The sequence below is a fragment of the Vigna unguiculata genome, chromosome 1 (genome assembly GCF_004118075.2).
Source record: "Vigna unguiculata cultivar IT97K-499-35 chromosome 1, ASM411807v1, whole genome shotgun sequence".
In the NCBI taxonomy this organism is placed as follows: domain Eukaryota; kingdom Viridiplantae; phylum Streptophyta; class Magnoliopsida; order Fabales; family Fabaceae; genus Vigna; species Vigna unguiculata.
In genome coordinates, this window is record NC_040279.1 from 6372231 (window position 1) to 6389287 (window position 17057).

Here is a 17057-nt window from a genome sequence, read left to right on the forward strand (position 1 = left end):
ATATTCAATATTAAAATAACATACTCTTTTTGATTTTCATGATGTCAAATATTAAGAAAAATATTATAATAGTATAAATCTCAAATTAAAGTATCAAATAACAACTAAATAAAATTCAAATAATTATATAAAAGCTAAAAAATTACACATTACTAAAATTTTATAATAACCAAAATATTTATTAATTTTACAAATGATCAGTGGTTTCATTTGCATTCGATCCACCTACACATAGAAAAAAAATGAAAAATTAGATATTTATTAATTTTACAAACGATCAGTGGTTTCAAATAACAAAATTAAATTAATAATAATTCAAATTTAAACATAGATTCTTCATCTTTTGATCTTGAATTAAATTAAGGATTTATGCAATTGAGCACTTAAAATTGAGAATTAAACATTATCATGAAACAAAAAATAAATAATAAATAAAATTATCATAAAGGAGTAAAGATAATTAAATGTGTGACCCAAATTTGAGAATATCCATTTGAACATAACATAACAGAAAAAAAAATGTATAATTAAGATTATGATAAAAGGAAAAGTACCTTGAAGATTTGCTTAAACCTTAAAGAACAAGCCAAACAATTAAAAGAGAGTAAAAAAGTGTATAACCAAAGTAACAAAAAGAAGAGCTACAAAATAAGAGTCAAACATTTTCATGAAAATAAATAAATAAATAAAGATAATCAAATGTGTAACCTAAAAATTATTTCATAGAATGAAATTGAGGAACACCTATTTGAACATAACCATGTACAGAGAGTAAAAATTATGTAATAAGAAGAAGAAAAATTACCTTCAAAATTAAATCTTGAAAAACAAACCAGACAATTGAGAGAGTAAACAAAGTGTATAACAAAAAACAAAGAGAATGAGAAATATGTTATATATATATATATATATATATATATATATATATATATATATTTATTATATTATATTATATTATATTATATATTATATTACTATATATATATATATATATATATATATATATATATATATATATATATATATATATATATATATATATATATATATATATATATATATATATATATATTATATGTGTGGATATCTTATGTTTATATATATATATAATTATTTATATATATTATATTATATTATATAATAATATAAATATAATAATATATATTATATTATTATGTATATATATTATATGTATATGCGTAGATATTTTATGCTTTTATATATATATATATATATTTCTTTTAAATTTTTATAAATTTGTCATGTTATAAATTTGTTTATAAAAGATCTCACTAGTTAAATGATTAATTTGTTTTATACGTATATATTATATATATTATATTATATTATTATGTATATATATTATATGTATATTATATTATATTATTATATTATATTATATTATATTATATTATATTATATTATATTATATTATATTATATTACATGTATATGTGTAAATATATATATATATATATATATATATATATATATATATAAAAGTATATTTTATTTATATGTATATATACTATATTATATTATATTATATTATATTATATTATATTATATTTTATGTGTAAATATATTATTTATTTATATATATTTTTTAGATTATTTAATAAATTATAAATAGTTTAGTAATTTAAGCGGGGACGGGTATTTGGGCGGGTATATATATATATCCCCATCCCCATCCCCAGTTGAAAATTTCGGGTATTACCCATACCTATACCCATACCCAGTCAAAGCGGGGATTCCCCGTCAAAACGGGGACGGGTTCGGGTGATACCTGTCGCAACCGGAATCGCGACGGGAAGGCGAATCGAAAAAAGAAATGGGTTTAAAAAAAGATTTAGGAGTCGCCACCATAATTATTCTGGAAAACTATGGAAAACCATAAAGATAAGACAAGTCTGCGAAAAACCATATTTTGGGTTCGGGAGTCGGTTACACGTAGGGAAGGTGTTAGCACCCTATCGCGCCCGCCCAAGGGCGGTACCTTTAATTAAAAAATGCAAAGTTGATGTGGTTTTCAAAATATTAACTTTTCCCAAAAAAAAAAAAACTAAAAAGAAACAAAAATAATATTTTTTTGTTTTTTGGGCCCGACAAGGATTGACCTTGGTCCTACGTATTCTCATTAAAAATGAGAAATCAGGGTTACGTAGTTCTTAAAAAGATATTTGAAAAAAAAAATAAAATAAAATAATTGAGAAAAAAAAAGATTTGATTTTTTTTAGAGGTGAACCTGACAAGGACTGACCCTGCTCCTACGTATCTCACAGTGGAGAATCAAGGATCACGTAGTTCTTAAAAAGATATTTTGTTTAAAAACGTTGATGTTTTTGTATTTTTGAAATTTTATATTTTTTGGTATTTTTGAATTAATTGAAAATATATGTCACACGACGCGAGCGGTCGGACAGACACTAAAAAAAAAACTACTTTTCGGTATTTTCAAATTATTTGGAAGAAAGTGTCACACGACGCGAGCGGCCGGACAGACACAAAAAAAGAAAGAAAACCTTTTTTATTTTTCTATATTTTAATTTTTATGATTTTCAAATATGTTTGTTTTCCTTTTTAAAAAAAAAAAAAAAATTTATAAAAGGATGAAATTATTTAAGAAGGATAAAAGTGGGAAACAAAAAAAGTAAGGGTGCACGAGTAATTAGTGGGGTGCACAAAGCAAATACAACAAGCCCAAAAACAATAGACAAAGGCATGGGGGTGCAGGAGTATCACATGTGGGAGGTGTACGGAGTAGAACAGTTAGCAACCCAAGGAAACTCGTGGGTGTGTAGAAAATTAATATTGGGGGTGCGCGAGAAAAAAAAAACATACAGACCCAATTTTAATACACAAAAAGGTGGGAATGTAAAAAAGGGTGGTGCAAGAAGTGAAGTGGGCTGCGTGACGGAATTAACCTAAACCCTAGCAGCTCCTGAATCAAAAGCCAAGCCATCTCTCTATCTCTCCCGACGACACCAGGATGCCGCCATCGGTCACCTCTGTCTGCTTCACCACGCCACCGCACGATCAGCTTGCCGGCGACACTAATCGACGCCGGAGGCGTCGACCTCTCTCTCGGTGGCACAACCATCTTGTTCTCACTCACGCACCGGAACGTAACTCCGAGAGACCAACGCCGCAGCGCCTGCAACTTCCACCGTGAACGCTGTCGCTGCCGCGACCAAAGCGTGCCGCCAATGGTGCCAACTCCTCCTTCTCTGCGCGAGGATTTCTTCTCGGTCCAGGCTTCGCGTGTTTCGCCGCCAGCCCGTCGTGGTTGTTTTCGCGTCGCACCACCTTGCCGCCACCGTCGAGGGAACCGCCAGCGCCACTGGTGCGAGCAGGGCACGCGTCCTCTCCTCTAATCCGCGAGATCGAACAGAGGCCCACGGCAACGATGTTGGTGAGCAAAACTGGAGCCGCTGTCATGACCACACTTTCTCTCTTCTCTGTTTCGATTGGATGTGGCTGATGATGAATGTAATGCAAGGATAGAAATAAACGTTTGGTGCTGAAATGGGGTTCTAGTGTTGTGTGATGTTGAATTGCAGGGGCGAGGTTGTAATAGAAACAAGGTGGTTTCTATTGAGGATGAAGAATGGGTGTGGTTGTAGTGCAGAATAAGAGTCCAAAATTGAATCTGTTATTTGGTGATGAAGGTTCGTTAATGGCGGACTGGTGTGGGTTTATGATGAGGGTGATGATGGGAGAGTTTGTGCTGCCCGGAAATAATGGGGGTGGAGTGAAAATGAAAGGATGAGTGAACTACGAAGGATGATGGGATGCAGTGTGGATGACCGTGTGAGTACTGCTTTCGGGTCTATGTCCCTTTTTTTTGTTAAAGTTAGCAAAATATAAGTATACATAAAATGTGTTTGGATTCTGGTTTGGCAATTTCTTGTAGGTAGAGGGAAAGATGATGGTGAGGTTATTTTCCAGCACTCATTCGGACAACAGTAACACTCATACCATAACATATCTTAACAATGGCAGATAAAAAAATAATATAAAAAATAAAAAAAATAAAAAAAAAAACAAAAAAAAACATTGTGCTCTGTTCTTTACTATACCCAGGTGCGATGGGAATAAACAAAATGAACAACAGATGTAACTATGCTCACCTCAAACCATCTTTCATCCATACATACAGATGTAACTATGCTCACCTCAAACCATCTTTCATCCATACATTCATGAACATCAGTATTGAATCACGTTAACATAATTCATACACCCATGAACATCAACAGCAACATCAAGTCACGGTAACATAAGCTAAGGAAGAGTTAAGAACACTTACCGTGAAAATAAAACTTAATGCACTAACAACTTTGCTTCCGTTTTCCAATTTGACTCCTTCTCTCCCTTATTGACTTCCAGTGCCCAATCCCTCTCTGTAGTAATCCCAAAAAAAGACCCCTCCTCTCATGAATCTTCCCCTTTTTATTATGTAACCCTCTGCACCTTCCAATTTTGAAATTTGGGACCAGACTGAGAGCAGATGTTGCTTCCTGCTCCTTCAGCCATCATGACCATGCCACAGACCTTTCCCAATACAAAACCATGATAGCATAGCATGCTTGGGTCTGACAAAAGAGAGGCTTTACGTTACCTTTTTCTTTCCCCTTTCCCTTCTCTCTGTTTTTTCTTTTTTTTTCTTTTTATTTTTTTATTAAACTAGAATGAGAGACGTAAAACAAAAAAAGGAGCTGTAATAATAGAAAGAAAATAATGTAATAATCAAAATAATAAGCCCAAATAAACAAATAAATAAATAAAACAAAACTAAAATAAAATATATAAAAAAAAAAATAATAATAATAAAATAAATAGATAATTATTTTTCTCAAACCAAAACATATTTTTTCTTTTCTTTTCTTAATTATTTATTTATTTATTCTTCTCAATTGAACTTTAATTAATTAATTAATTAATTATTTATTTTATTTTATCATTGTTACCCGGACGAAATTAGGTGTTGACAGCTGCCCCTCTTTACTTAGATTTTACTTGATAGTATGAAATTTTACCTTTCATAGGTTATCAAAGTAAAAGATGAGTAAAGATAAAAACACTAATTTCGTTTGGGTTTTAAAGGAAAAGAGGAAAAAACAAAACAAGCATATACAAGACCAATTCAAAGAAAAGGGTCGTGATCAAAAGAAGAAAACAAACTCGACCATTCTAAAGGAGAGGATCATGACGTGACAAAGAAATCAATGACCATTCCATCGGAGAGGGCCTTGATGTGAAGAAGGAAAATCAATGACCATTCCATCGAAGAGGGCCTTGATGTAAAGAAAGAAAATCAATGACCATTCCATCGGAGAGGGCCTTGATGTAAACATAAGAAAATCAATGACCATTCCATCGGAGAGGGCCTTGATGTAAACATAAGGAAATCAATGACCATTCCATCGGAGAGGGCCTTGATGTAAACATAAGGAAATCAATGACCATTCCATCGGAGAGGGCCTTGATGTAAACATAAGGAAATCAAGGACCATTCCATCGGAGAGGGCCTTGATGTAAAGAAAGAAAATCAAGGACCATTCCATCGGAGAGGACCTTGATGTAAACATAAGGAAATCAATGACCATTCCATCGGAGAGGGCCTTGATGTAAAGAAAGAAAATCAATGACCATTCCATCGGAGAGGGCCTTGATGTAAACATAAGAAAACTAAAGGGAGAAAGTCCATATATGAAAGGAGAACCCGAAGTTTGATTTTCATGTGTCAGTAAACACTGCTTGAATGCTTAACCGACAAGATTCAATCCTTAGGCAAAAGATGTAATGCGGTGAGGATGCATAAATGCATGGATGCATGGATAAAGTTCATATGAAGCTTTATTTTTTTGCCTTTTTATTTACTAATTTTTTTTCCACGACACCCTCCAAAAATGAGTCTACTCTTAGTGAATGTACCCGTGATGCCTCGTTAGTATGCACATACTTTTATTCCCTTCTTTTTTGTTCATTATTCTCTTTACGAACTCAGCGTGACATTCATTGCTTTAAATTTATGGAGAGAAACAAATGGTGTTTATTGAATGAAAAACAAAGTAGAATACAACAAAATTTGGAGACAATGTCAATATCCCCTAGTAGCACTTCCTATCAAGGAATCATCATGCATAAAACTTTTTGACCGCATCAGAATTGACCGGTAACGGTAACTCCTCTCCATCCATCCTTGTGAGAATTAGTGCCCCACTAGAAAATGCTTTCTTCACCACATACGGGCCTTCATAATTTGGAGTCCACTTGCCCCTATGATCCTTTTGTATAGGTAAGATCTTTTTCAAGACTAGCTCGCCTTCATGGAACTCTCTAGGACGCACCCTCTTGTCGAACGCCTTTTTCATCCTTCTTTGGTATAACTGTCCATGACACACTGCCGCTAGCCTTTTTTCCTCAATGAGATTAAGCTGGTCAAATCGGGCCTGAACCCATTCTGCATCTTCCAACTGGGTCTCCATTAACACTCGTAGGGATGGGATTTCTACTTCGAAGGGTAGTACTGCCTCCATTCCGTACACTAGAGAAAAAGGTGTTGCCCCAGTTGATGTACGTACTGAGGTGCGATACCCATGCAAAGCAAAGGGAAGCATCTCATGCCAGTCTTTATACGTGACCACCATTTTCTGTACAATCTTCTTGATATTCTTATTAGCAGCCTCGACTGCCCCATTCATCTTTGGACGATAAGGAGAAGAATTATGATGCTGAATTTTAAATCCTTCACACAATTCGGCCATCATTTGATTGTTCAGATTGGTGGCATTATCAGTGATTATCTTGCTAGGCAACCCGTACCTACAAATTAACTCTCTCTTTATAAATTTAGTCACAACCTTCCTAGTCACACTAGCGTAGGAAGCAGCTTCCACCCATTTAGTGAAATAATCAATTGCAACTAGAATGAAGCGATGTCCGTTTGAGGCTTTTGGCTCTATAGCCCCGATGACATCTATCCCCCACATTGAAAACGGCCATGGGGCAGACATTAAGTTTAAAGTAGTGGGTGCCGCATTGATATTGTCTGCATACTTATGACATTTCTCGCACTTTCTCACGTGTGTGCAACAATCATTCTCCATAGTCAACCAAAAGTAACCAGCCCTCAAGATCTTTCTAGCCATCGAGTGTCCATTCATGTGTGTGCCAAAAGTTCCTTCATGAACTTCCTCCAATATTGACTCGGCCTCTTTTGCATCCACACATCGAAGGAGAACCATATCATGATTTCTCTTGTACAACACATCCCCACTCAGGATAAAATTTGCAGCCAACCTTCTCAGTGTCCTTTTATCATTCTCAGATGCTTCTTCGGGGTATTCTCTAGTTTTTATATAGCGTTTAATATCAAAATACCATGGCTTACCGTCTAACTCTTCTTCAATGAAATGGCAATATGCTGGCCCTTCATGACTCTTCATTTGGATCATCGGCATTACCCCATCCTGATTAATCTTGAACATCGATGATAAAGTAGCTAAGGCATCTGCCAATTGGTTATCCTCTCGCGGAATATGGTGGAATTTAATGAAATCAAAATACTCCACCAATTCCATGATATAAGTTTTGTAGGGAATCAACTTCTGATCCCTAGTTTCCCATTCTCCCCTTAGGTGATGGATAACCAACGCTGAATCTCCATATACATTCAAAATTTTTGCCTTTGACTCAATCGCGGCTTGGATGCCCATAGCGCATGCTTCGTATTCAGCGATATTGTTTGTGCAATTAAAACACAACCTTGCTGTCATTGGAATGTATTGGTTTTCTGGAGATATTAGTATTGCCCCTATACCATGTCCCATGACGTTAGAAGCCCCGTCGAATAATAACGTCCATTTCTTTATCTTCTTGGTCATCTTCAAACAAGGTCATGATGTCCTCATCCAGAAATTCGGGTTGCATCGACTGATAATCGTTAACGGGTTGTTGGGCCAGATATTCAGCCAAAGCACTACCCTTGATGGACTTTTGAGTGACATACACAATGTCGTATTCTGACAATAGCATTTGCCACCGGGCTATCCTTCCAGTGAGAGCGGGCTTTTCAAAAATATACTTGATAGGGTCAGTCTTGGATATCAACCAGGTAGAATGACTCAACATGTATTGTCTTAGACGATGGGTAGCCCATGCCAATGCGCAACAAGTTCGCTCTAAAAACGAGTATCGCTGTTCACATTCCGTGAACTTCTTGCTCAGGTAGTATATGGCATGCTCTCTTTTTCCAGTTTTGTCATGTTGACCCAACACACAACCCATTGACTCATCAAGTACCGTCAAATACATAAGGAGTGGCTTCCCCGGTTCGGGCGGGCGTAACACAGGAGGATCTTGTAGATATTGTTTGATTTTATCAAAAGCAGTCTGACAGTCTTCATTCCACTCAACAACCTGGTTTTTACGCAATAGCTTGAATATTGGTTCACAAGTGGCGGTTAACTGGGAGATGAACCTAGCAATGTAGTTCAGTCTGCCCAAGAAACCCCGTACCTCCTTTTCTGTACTGGGAGCAGGCATTTCGATTATCGCACGCATCTTGTCGGGATCGACTTCTATCCCCTTTTGACTGACAACAAAACCCAACAACTTTCCAGATCTCACACCGAATGTGCATTTTGCTGGGTTTAGTTTAAGTTTAAATTTCCTCAATCTCTCAAATAATTTCCTTAGGTTGAGGATGTGTTCTTCTTCTGACTCAGACTTGGCGATCATGTCATCTACATAAACCTCGAGTTCTTTGTGCATCATATCATGAAAAAGTGCCACCATGGCCCTTTGATAGGTGGCCCCAGCATTCTTAAGCCCGAAAGACATCACCTTATAGCAAAATGTCCCCCACAATGTGATAAACGTGGTCTTTTCCATATCTTCAGGTGCCATCTTAATCTGATTATATCCCGAGAAGCCATCCATAAACGAAAATAGCGAGAACTTGGCTGTATTATCCACTAATGTATCGATGTGCGGTAATGGGAAGTTGTCTTTTGGGCTCGCCCGGTTCAAATCTCTATAGTCAACGCACATCCGAACCTTCCCATCCTTCTTGGGCACGGGTACAATATTTGCCACCCATTGAGGGTATTTTGCCACAGCTAGAAATCCAGCGTCAAATTGCTTTTGCACTTCTTCTTTAATCTTTAATGACATTTCTGGTTTCATCCTTCTTAGCTTTTGTCTGACTGGAGGGCATTCCGGTTTGAGTGGAAGCTTATGTTGTACTATATCAGTATCTAAACCAGGCATATCATTGTACGACCAAGCGAACACATCCCTAAACTCCTTTAGCAGCACACACAATTCTTCTTTCACTTCTTTCTTCATACTCGTGCCAATTTTCACTTCTTTCTTTTCATCCCCCTCACTTAGGTCAAGCACTTCAACATCTTCTTGATGGGGTTTTATTTCCCTAGATTCTTGTTCCACTAATCTCATTAGTTCAGGGGAGGGTTCGGAGTCACCTTCATAATCATCTTCCATATTATTGACAGGGTGCTTGAAGTTAGGGACATCGACATTGTTATTTTCAAAACATTCATTATCATATCTGCATTATTTGAGTTTATAAAAAAAGATAAATAAACAAACAAACAGTGAAAAATGCAAACAAAGATAACAAAGGTAGCAAACACAAATTGATTATCACGCTGAGCATAAAGGAAAAGGTGTCATCCTGTTAAGTCATGAATCCTAAAGCTCCGGGTAAAGCAATAGGATAAATTAAAAATATTACATTTTAACCAAATTAAACATCACGGGTAGATCCAAAGTCTCCCAATTGTTGAGTAGCGCATTTGGAGCACAAGGCTGCACAAAAACCAAGCTTTCAGGTTCATCTTCATCTCTAACAGCTGCTATCTGACTAGTGTTGATCCATCCCGCGCTGCGGAAGCTATCTCTGATGTCACAGATGCGAATCTTTCCTAACCCCAGTCCTTTTCCTTGGATTCGAGCCACACCGCGCTCTCTCCTTTCTTCCGCCAGCCTCCTCTTATCCTCTCTAGTAGGCTTGTATCCAAGGCCGTATTTATTCTTTTTCTCGGTGACTTCTAAAGGATACATCAATCCTTGCTCGTACTTGCCTAGCCCCTTTCCGTACTCATATCCCTCTTTCAACATGACCTTGGCCGTCATAAGGGAAGTACGCGACAAGTGTGGGTTCATTGGAAAGGGCTCCACATAGGCATTTCCCACAATTTTCCAAAGATTGGAAGGCTGTCTCGAGGGCTTCCTCTGCTGCTTCAATATAGCGAGAAGATGAAGGCCCACTTACTAAAATATCTTCCTCCCCTGAAACAATCACTAATTTGTCACCCATGACATATTTTAACTTTTGGTGCAAGGTTGAAGGTACTACGCCCGCTGAGTGAATCCAAGGACGACCCAACAAGCAACTGTATGCTGGAAGGATGTCCATCACTTGGAAAGTTATTTGAAAGACACATGGCCCTATTTGGATCGGCAATTCTACCTCTCCCATTACTTCTCTTTTACTCCCATCGAAAGCTCTCACTATCATTGCACTTGGTTTCATGTGAATACCTTCACACGGTAGCTTTCCCAATGTTGTTTTTGGCATCACATTCAGGGAAGATCCATTGTCGATCAATACACGTGCTATGACATGATCCAAGCATTTTACAGAGACATGGAGGGCCTTGTTGTGTCCCCTCCCTTCAGTAGGTATCTCTTCATCGGTAAACGTGAGGTAGTTGTTAGCAGTGATATTGTTAACAATTCCCTTAAAACTGTCCAAAGAAATATTTTGCTCCACATGCGCTCCATTGAGTATCTTCATTAACAACTTTCTATGAGAGGTTGAATGCATGAGTAGTTCTAAAAGTGAGATTCGAGCAGGCAGGCGATTCAACTGTTCGACCACTTTATACTCGCTTTGTTGTATGAACTTCAAGAACTCGCAAGCCTCCTCATCAGATACTGCTTTCCCATCATCTTTTCTTAGACCCTCGTCGGTTTGGATGGTTTTCCCTTTCAAGAGTTCTTTAGCCTTTTTAGTATTCGCCGATTCATTATTGCCAACTCCATCTTTCATCAAGTTTGGAGGCGTAAAGATTCGACCACTTCTCGTAATTCCACCGACGCCTGATATATTTTTCACCACTGACTCACCACTGCTAGGTTGACCACCTACCCGTTGTTCCTCACCTAACACGTATGCACCATATTTCCATGGGACAACTTTCTCACTTTTGTAGGGAAATGGGGAGGGTGTTTGGATAATAACAGATTGTCTTTCTTGAATTGTCGGGGTAGAGGTGGATCTAGTGAAATGAATCACCAATGGCTCTGGCAAAGTCACACCGGGTTCCGCACCATCTTGTGCAAATACTTCATCCTCCATGTGTCCGTGACATACTTGCACAAAGTTTCTGTCTATAAGATTTTGTAGAACATCCTTGAACTCTGTGCATTCATCGATAGAATGTTTAGCACTCGGATGGAATCCACACTTTTTACTCAGGTTATATTCTCCTTTTAACAAACCCAATTTTAATAGTGTCTCAAAAACAAACCGCTTGGAGCTTCGAATTTCATTCACATCCCTCACCAGTCGGTGTTTCTTAACCTCAATGGCATTTGTCGAAGGGTTCCCAAGACCAGAAAGGGGATTAGCCTCAACACTAGGTTTGTCTTCATGGAACTTTATCCATCCTGAGTTGATTAAAGCTTCCACCTTGTGTTTAAGGGACACACAATTCTCAATAGAGTGACCAACTCCCCCTCCGTGATAATCACATTTGGCATTTGGATCATAATTCTTGGGGAACGGAGGTTGCACAGGCTTCATCGGACAAATGGCCACCAAACGCTTTTGGAGGAGATGAGGCAACAATTCCGTATATGACATAGGAATAGGAGTGAAATGAACGAAGTTCCTCTCTTGATTCCTCCTTAGATTAGCGTTTTGTCCCGCGTTTCTGTTGAAATTCGAGTTAGGTTCGGTTTTCCAAGCACTGTTTGGAGCACGTTGTGGTTGATAAAGATTCGACGGTTGATAAAACCCTTGTTGCTGAGGTCGTGTTTGATGAACAGACATTGCATTGGCCACATAAGGAGGTTGGTTCAAGTGTGCTCGATAATTAATCGTAGGAGCCCGACTTTCCCACACAGGCATCACTGAGGCCGCTTGTACTTCTGCTTCTTTCTTCTTTCCGGGAATAAAATTAGGTTTCTTAGGAGTTGCAGCCGCGAATGGGCCATATGCAATCTTTCCGCTTTTTAACCCGATTTCTATTCTTTCCCCTATGATGATGATATCAGCGAAATTGGAAGACACATTCCCCAATACATGCTCATAAAATGGTGATTGCAGCGTGTTTACTAACGTCGCCACCATCTCCTTATCAAGTAGAGGTGGCTCAACCTGAGCAGCCAACTCTCTCCACCGTTGTGCATATTCCTTGAAAGACTCAGTATCCTTCTTGGCCATGTTTTGCAATTGCAATCTATCTGGCGCACTATCTGTGTTGTATTTATACTGTTTCACAAAGGCGTCGGCCAAATCCATCCAGGAATGAATTCGAGATGGCTCCAAGTGTGTATACCAATTCAATGCTACCCCAGCCAAACTATCTTGGAAACAATGTATTAGCAATTTTTCATCATAGGCATAAGCAGCCATCTTTCTACCGTACATTGTCAGATGGCTTTTAGGGCATGTGGTGCCGTGATACCTTTCAAATTCTGGGACCTTAAACTTGTGTGGTATCATCACACCAGGAACCAGGCTTAATCTCGCCACATCACCGAACCCATAGCTTCCACCACCCTCAATGGCACGAATCCTTTCCTCAAGAATTTCAAGCTTACTCTTAGCCCCATCAACAACAGTGGATATTGCTTGGACTGTAGCGTGTGGTGCAGCTTTAGTCGCAGCATCTGCATCGATGAATGTTTTCGGAGGCTGGGGCGCCACAGTCATCCTCGGTCCTGTGAATGTGACTGTCTCATTCATCTCCGCTCCTGTCACGGGTGTCGAAGCTAACATCGGCCCTTGAGTACCGTTCGATAGTGTGTTGTTAGCTGCAGGAAAAGAGAAAGAAGTTTGTTCTGCATCTGAATATTCTCCAACTGGAGGAGTGTATCCCAGAGGCAAGCCGTACATTGGGAACGGAACTGACGCGCCTAGAGGCGTACTATAAGAATGAGCATTCTCCTCGACCCTAGCGGATGAGGCCTCCCCTGAAGCCTTCAGTGACTTCAAAACCTCTAGGATTTGGCCCACTTGATCCTTTAGCTCGTTAATGTCAGCCTTCACAGCTTCATGGGCTTCTTCCCAATCTTTCATGCTTCTGTGGTTAGCTCGTGTGCGATAAGGGTGTCGTGGAAATTTTGCCGTCGTATTTGATTTTGCTCTATTATTTCGTTAAATGAAATGAATTATGAAGAATGAAAAGAAATAAAATGAATGCAAAACATTTATTCTAGTCGGAAATTTTAAAGCTGTGAGAACGTTAAGGTAAATATATCATAGAAATTAACACGAAACTGATACAACCCAACCATTAACAAGTCTTCTACATTGATTAAACAAGAAAAGAAATAAAACCTATTCCCTACCCCTGACTATCATGCTCTTCATCTCCCTCATCAACTTCTTGCAATGATTAAAGAAGGCTTCAATCTCCCTTGGCGGATTGAAGATCGGTAGTGCAGCCTCTGCTTCAGCTAATAATCGTGGGATTTCTTCAATTGCTCCATTCGCCAAGGCAGCTAGCTGTGAGAAACATCTCTTCCAATATTCTATAGTCGTTTCCTGCTCGGCCGTGTACTCATTCATCCGACTGATCACCTCTCGATGTTCCTTTTCCAATTCAGCTCTATGCCAACGCTCTTCGTCCATCTTCACCTCATAGGTCGACACCACCTCTCTCATTTGTTGTTCAACCTCACTAATTCTCATTTGAGCATTGTGCAACCGTCTTAGTGCTTCAATTTTCTCTCTCTTAAATTCTTCACACAACTGATCCCTTTGGCGCTTAGATGCTGCTGCTGCATCTCTCTCTCGGTCCTTTGATTTTAATGCGGTGCTTGCTGCGGCCAAATCCTGTTTCACTCTGAAAGCATGATCTCGTTCTTCTCTTTGTTGCCTAAGAATCCCTTCATACGCTTTTGTCATTTCCTCATTATCACGCCTCAGATCCACATACTCATGTCGGAGACTTTGAAGCTCGTTAATTAATTTGGCATTTTTTAATTTCATCTTCTCGATCTCTTCTTTTAGCCCTTTCACCTCCTCAGACTCAGCAGGTTCCAATCGCTCCGGAGCAGGGGAGTCCGATTTGAAAGGTAACTTGATCATATTAACCCTTTCCAGAATCCATCGTTGGTAAGATATTTTCCCGTCCATTACCCATGGCCTTGGGTCTTTTTCTGCACGCAAAACCTCACCCCAGGCACTCCTAACTCGTCGAATTAGATCTTGAGAAATTCCTTCTTCATAATAAGTTCATATGGCGACCAGAGATTTTGGAGTTGGAGAGCTCTTAATTGGACACCCAAACTGCCGTTGAGCCAGAACAGGGTTATAATTCACACAACTTCTGGTACCTATCAGAGGGACGTTAGGGAAATCCCCACAAGAAATGACATACGACTTGGCAGCCCAGGGACACACCATCTAATCTTTCCCCCATTCAAACCTGCACAGAATTGGGCCCATTCTTTCGCCCCTCGAATTTCAACGCCGCCATGTGGCAATTCCCCAATCTAACATTCAGCATTTACTATACCTAACCGGACTCGAGATATAAACCATACATATAATATAGGTACACAACATAACATCTTCTTCCTCTTGAGTGCGTAGCACAAATCCAAACCCCCGTACACATCAGCTAGAACCGCAGTGACCGGGCTTTCTGAATGAATCTTGTAAGCGACAAACACATCGATGGTCGCTTGATCAACAAAATTCTCCATGTTAGGGAAGAGCACGACTCCATATAGTGTGAGAGCCAACACATCCATGAACATCTCCCCTATCTCTTTCTCAGCCAAACGACGCAAGTGCCCTTCTAAATACCCTTGGGAGATCCCCTTCGAGTTGCCCTTGAAGGCCATTTTACTCTCTAGCTCAGCAGGGTGTACCTTCAAGATTCCTGCCAACGTAGAGATAGATGCTCGTTGCTCGGAATATCTGTAAGGGACTTTATCTTCCACCGACAAACCCAAAATTTGCTCGAACTCTTCTACTACGGGTGCCAACTGAAAATCCTGGAAGGTGAAACATCTGAGCGGCGGATCATAATATTGGGCCAAAGCGGTGACTGCCGACGCTTGGACTTCCACATTCAATAACCTCAATAAGTTCCCATACCGCTTCTTGAAAGCATTCTTCTGTATAGTCTTCATTTGTTGCACTATTTCCCTTAAACCATTCAGATTGCTATCTATAACCCTGATAGGTAACTTCTTCTTCAAGGCATCCGACCCTAAATTCCCTCCGACTTGAAATCCCATGTTAATTTCTTGTGTTTCTTTTTTTTTCACAAACTCAATCACAGCCTTAAAATTTCTGACCTAGAATCACAAGAAATGTTATGGCATGGCATGACAAAGTACATGTTATGCATGAACAAATAATCACAATGCATGTATGATGATGCCGTGAAAGAAAGTACAGACACATGACTTCATTGCTAATTCAAATAAAGCGAGAAAAATAAGATGAAAATTAAGGTAATGCACCTGTCTCCCCTTGTGCCTTATCAGAGGTTCGATGCCTAATGGTCCTAAGGTAAAATATATGCGCTCACCAGGATAGTTCCCTAATACTTAAGGATCAAGGTCACTAGAGCTATGGCGTACTTCTAGGCATTTCCCACAACAGTTGGTAGACAACAAGATGTGGGAGTACCAACGAAGTAAACAAACTCTAGCTGGGGTTCTCACAATGACCACTTGGGAAGTTCATCCACTGTGGCACTGCTACACAATCCCCTCTAACTCTAAGTTACACAGACTCGGGTATAGGGCCCCGCTCATGATATGCACAAAGTGTGTGTGGAGGGAGGATGATGCATACCATAACCCCCTCCTGCAAAACAACCAGAAAACTTCCCAGGCGGATATATAACAAAATATGCGAAACAATTTACACACAATCATTCCAAGAGATAGATATAAATAAATTAAAATAGAGACAAGAATATACAAATAAAAAAAGAGACAAAATAATAATAATAATAATAATAATAATAATAATAATGAAATAAAAGAAAGGGGAAAAAAAGAAATAAAAGAAAATAAATAAATAAAAAAGAAAGAAAAAAAAGGAAAACCACATTCAGTCCGCATATCTAATTAAATAGCTTGACTCTCTAGCTTCCCCAATGGAGTCGCCAGCTGTCGCAACCGGAATCGCGACGGGAAGGCGAATCGAAAAAAGAAATGGGTTTAAAAAAAGATTTAGGAGTCGCCACCATAATTATTCTGGAAAACTATGGAAAACCATAAAGATAAGACAAGTCTGCGAAAAACCATATTTTGGATTCGGGAGTCGGTTACACGTAGGGAAGGTGTTAGCACCCTATCGCGCCCGCCCAAGGGCGGTACCTTTAATTAAAAAATGCAAAGTTGATGTGGTTTTCAAAATATTAACTTTTCCAAAAAAAAAAAAAAACTAAAAAGAAACAAAAATAATATTTTTTTGTTTTTTGGGCCCGACAAGGATTGACCTTGGTCCTACGTATTCTCATTAAAAATGAGAAATCAGGGTTACGTAGTTCTTAAAAAGATATTTGAAAAAAAAAAAAATAAAATAATTGAGAAAAAAAAAGATTTGATTTTTTTAGAGGTGAACCTGACAAGGACTGGCCCTGCTCCTACGTATCTCACGGTGGAGAATCAAGGATCACGTAGTTCTTAAAAAGATATTTTGTTTAAAAACGTTGATGTTTTTGTATTTTTGAAATTTTATATTTTTTGGTATTTTTGAATTAATTGAAAATATATGTCACACGACGCGAGCGGTCGGACAGACACTAAAAAAAACTACTTTTC

The 17057-nt window shown here is 38.5% G+C and overlaps 2 protein-coding genes across 2 annotated transcripts; both read right to left on the reverse strand.

Annotated features, from left to right (window-relative positions):
• Positions 1-6142: 6142 nt before the first annotated feature.
• On the reverse strand, positions 6143-13341 carry LOC114187575. Its single transcript, XM_028075854.1, is given in 4 exon segments — positions 6143-7877; positions 7879-9579; positions 9766-10081; positions 10155-13341. Coding segments are annotated over 4 exon segments (6939 nt in total).
• Positions 13342-14762: 1421 nt separating this feature from the next.
• On the reverse strand, positions 14763-15515 carry LOC114187584. The gene has a single exon (XM_028075866.1). It carries the CDS (start codon positions 15513-15515, stop codon positions 14763-14765), a length of 753 nt encoding a protein of 250 aa, XP_027931667.1.
• Between the last annotated feature and the right edge of the window lie 1542 nt (positions 15516-17057).

Bases quoted from the DNA above. Each gene is read 5' to 3' on its own strand.
- LOC114187584 (XM_028075866.1), bottom strand. From the start codon at position 15,515: ATGGGATTTCAAGTCGGAGGGAATTTAGGGTCGGATGCCTTGAAGAAG.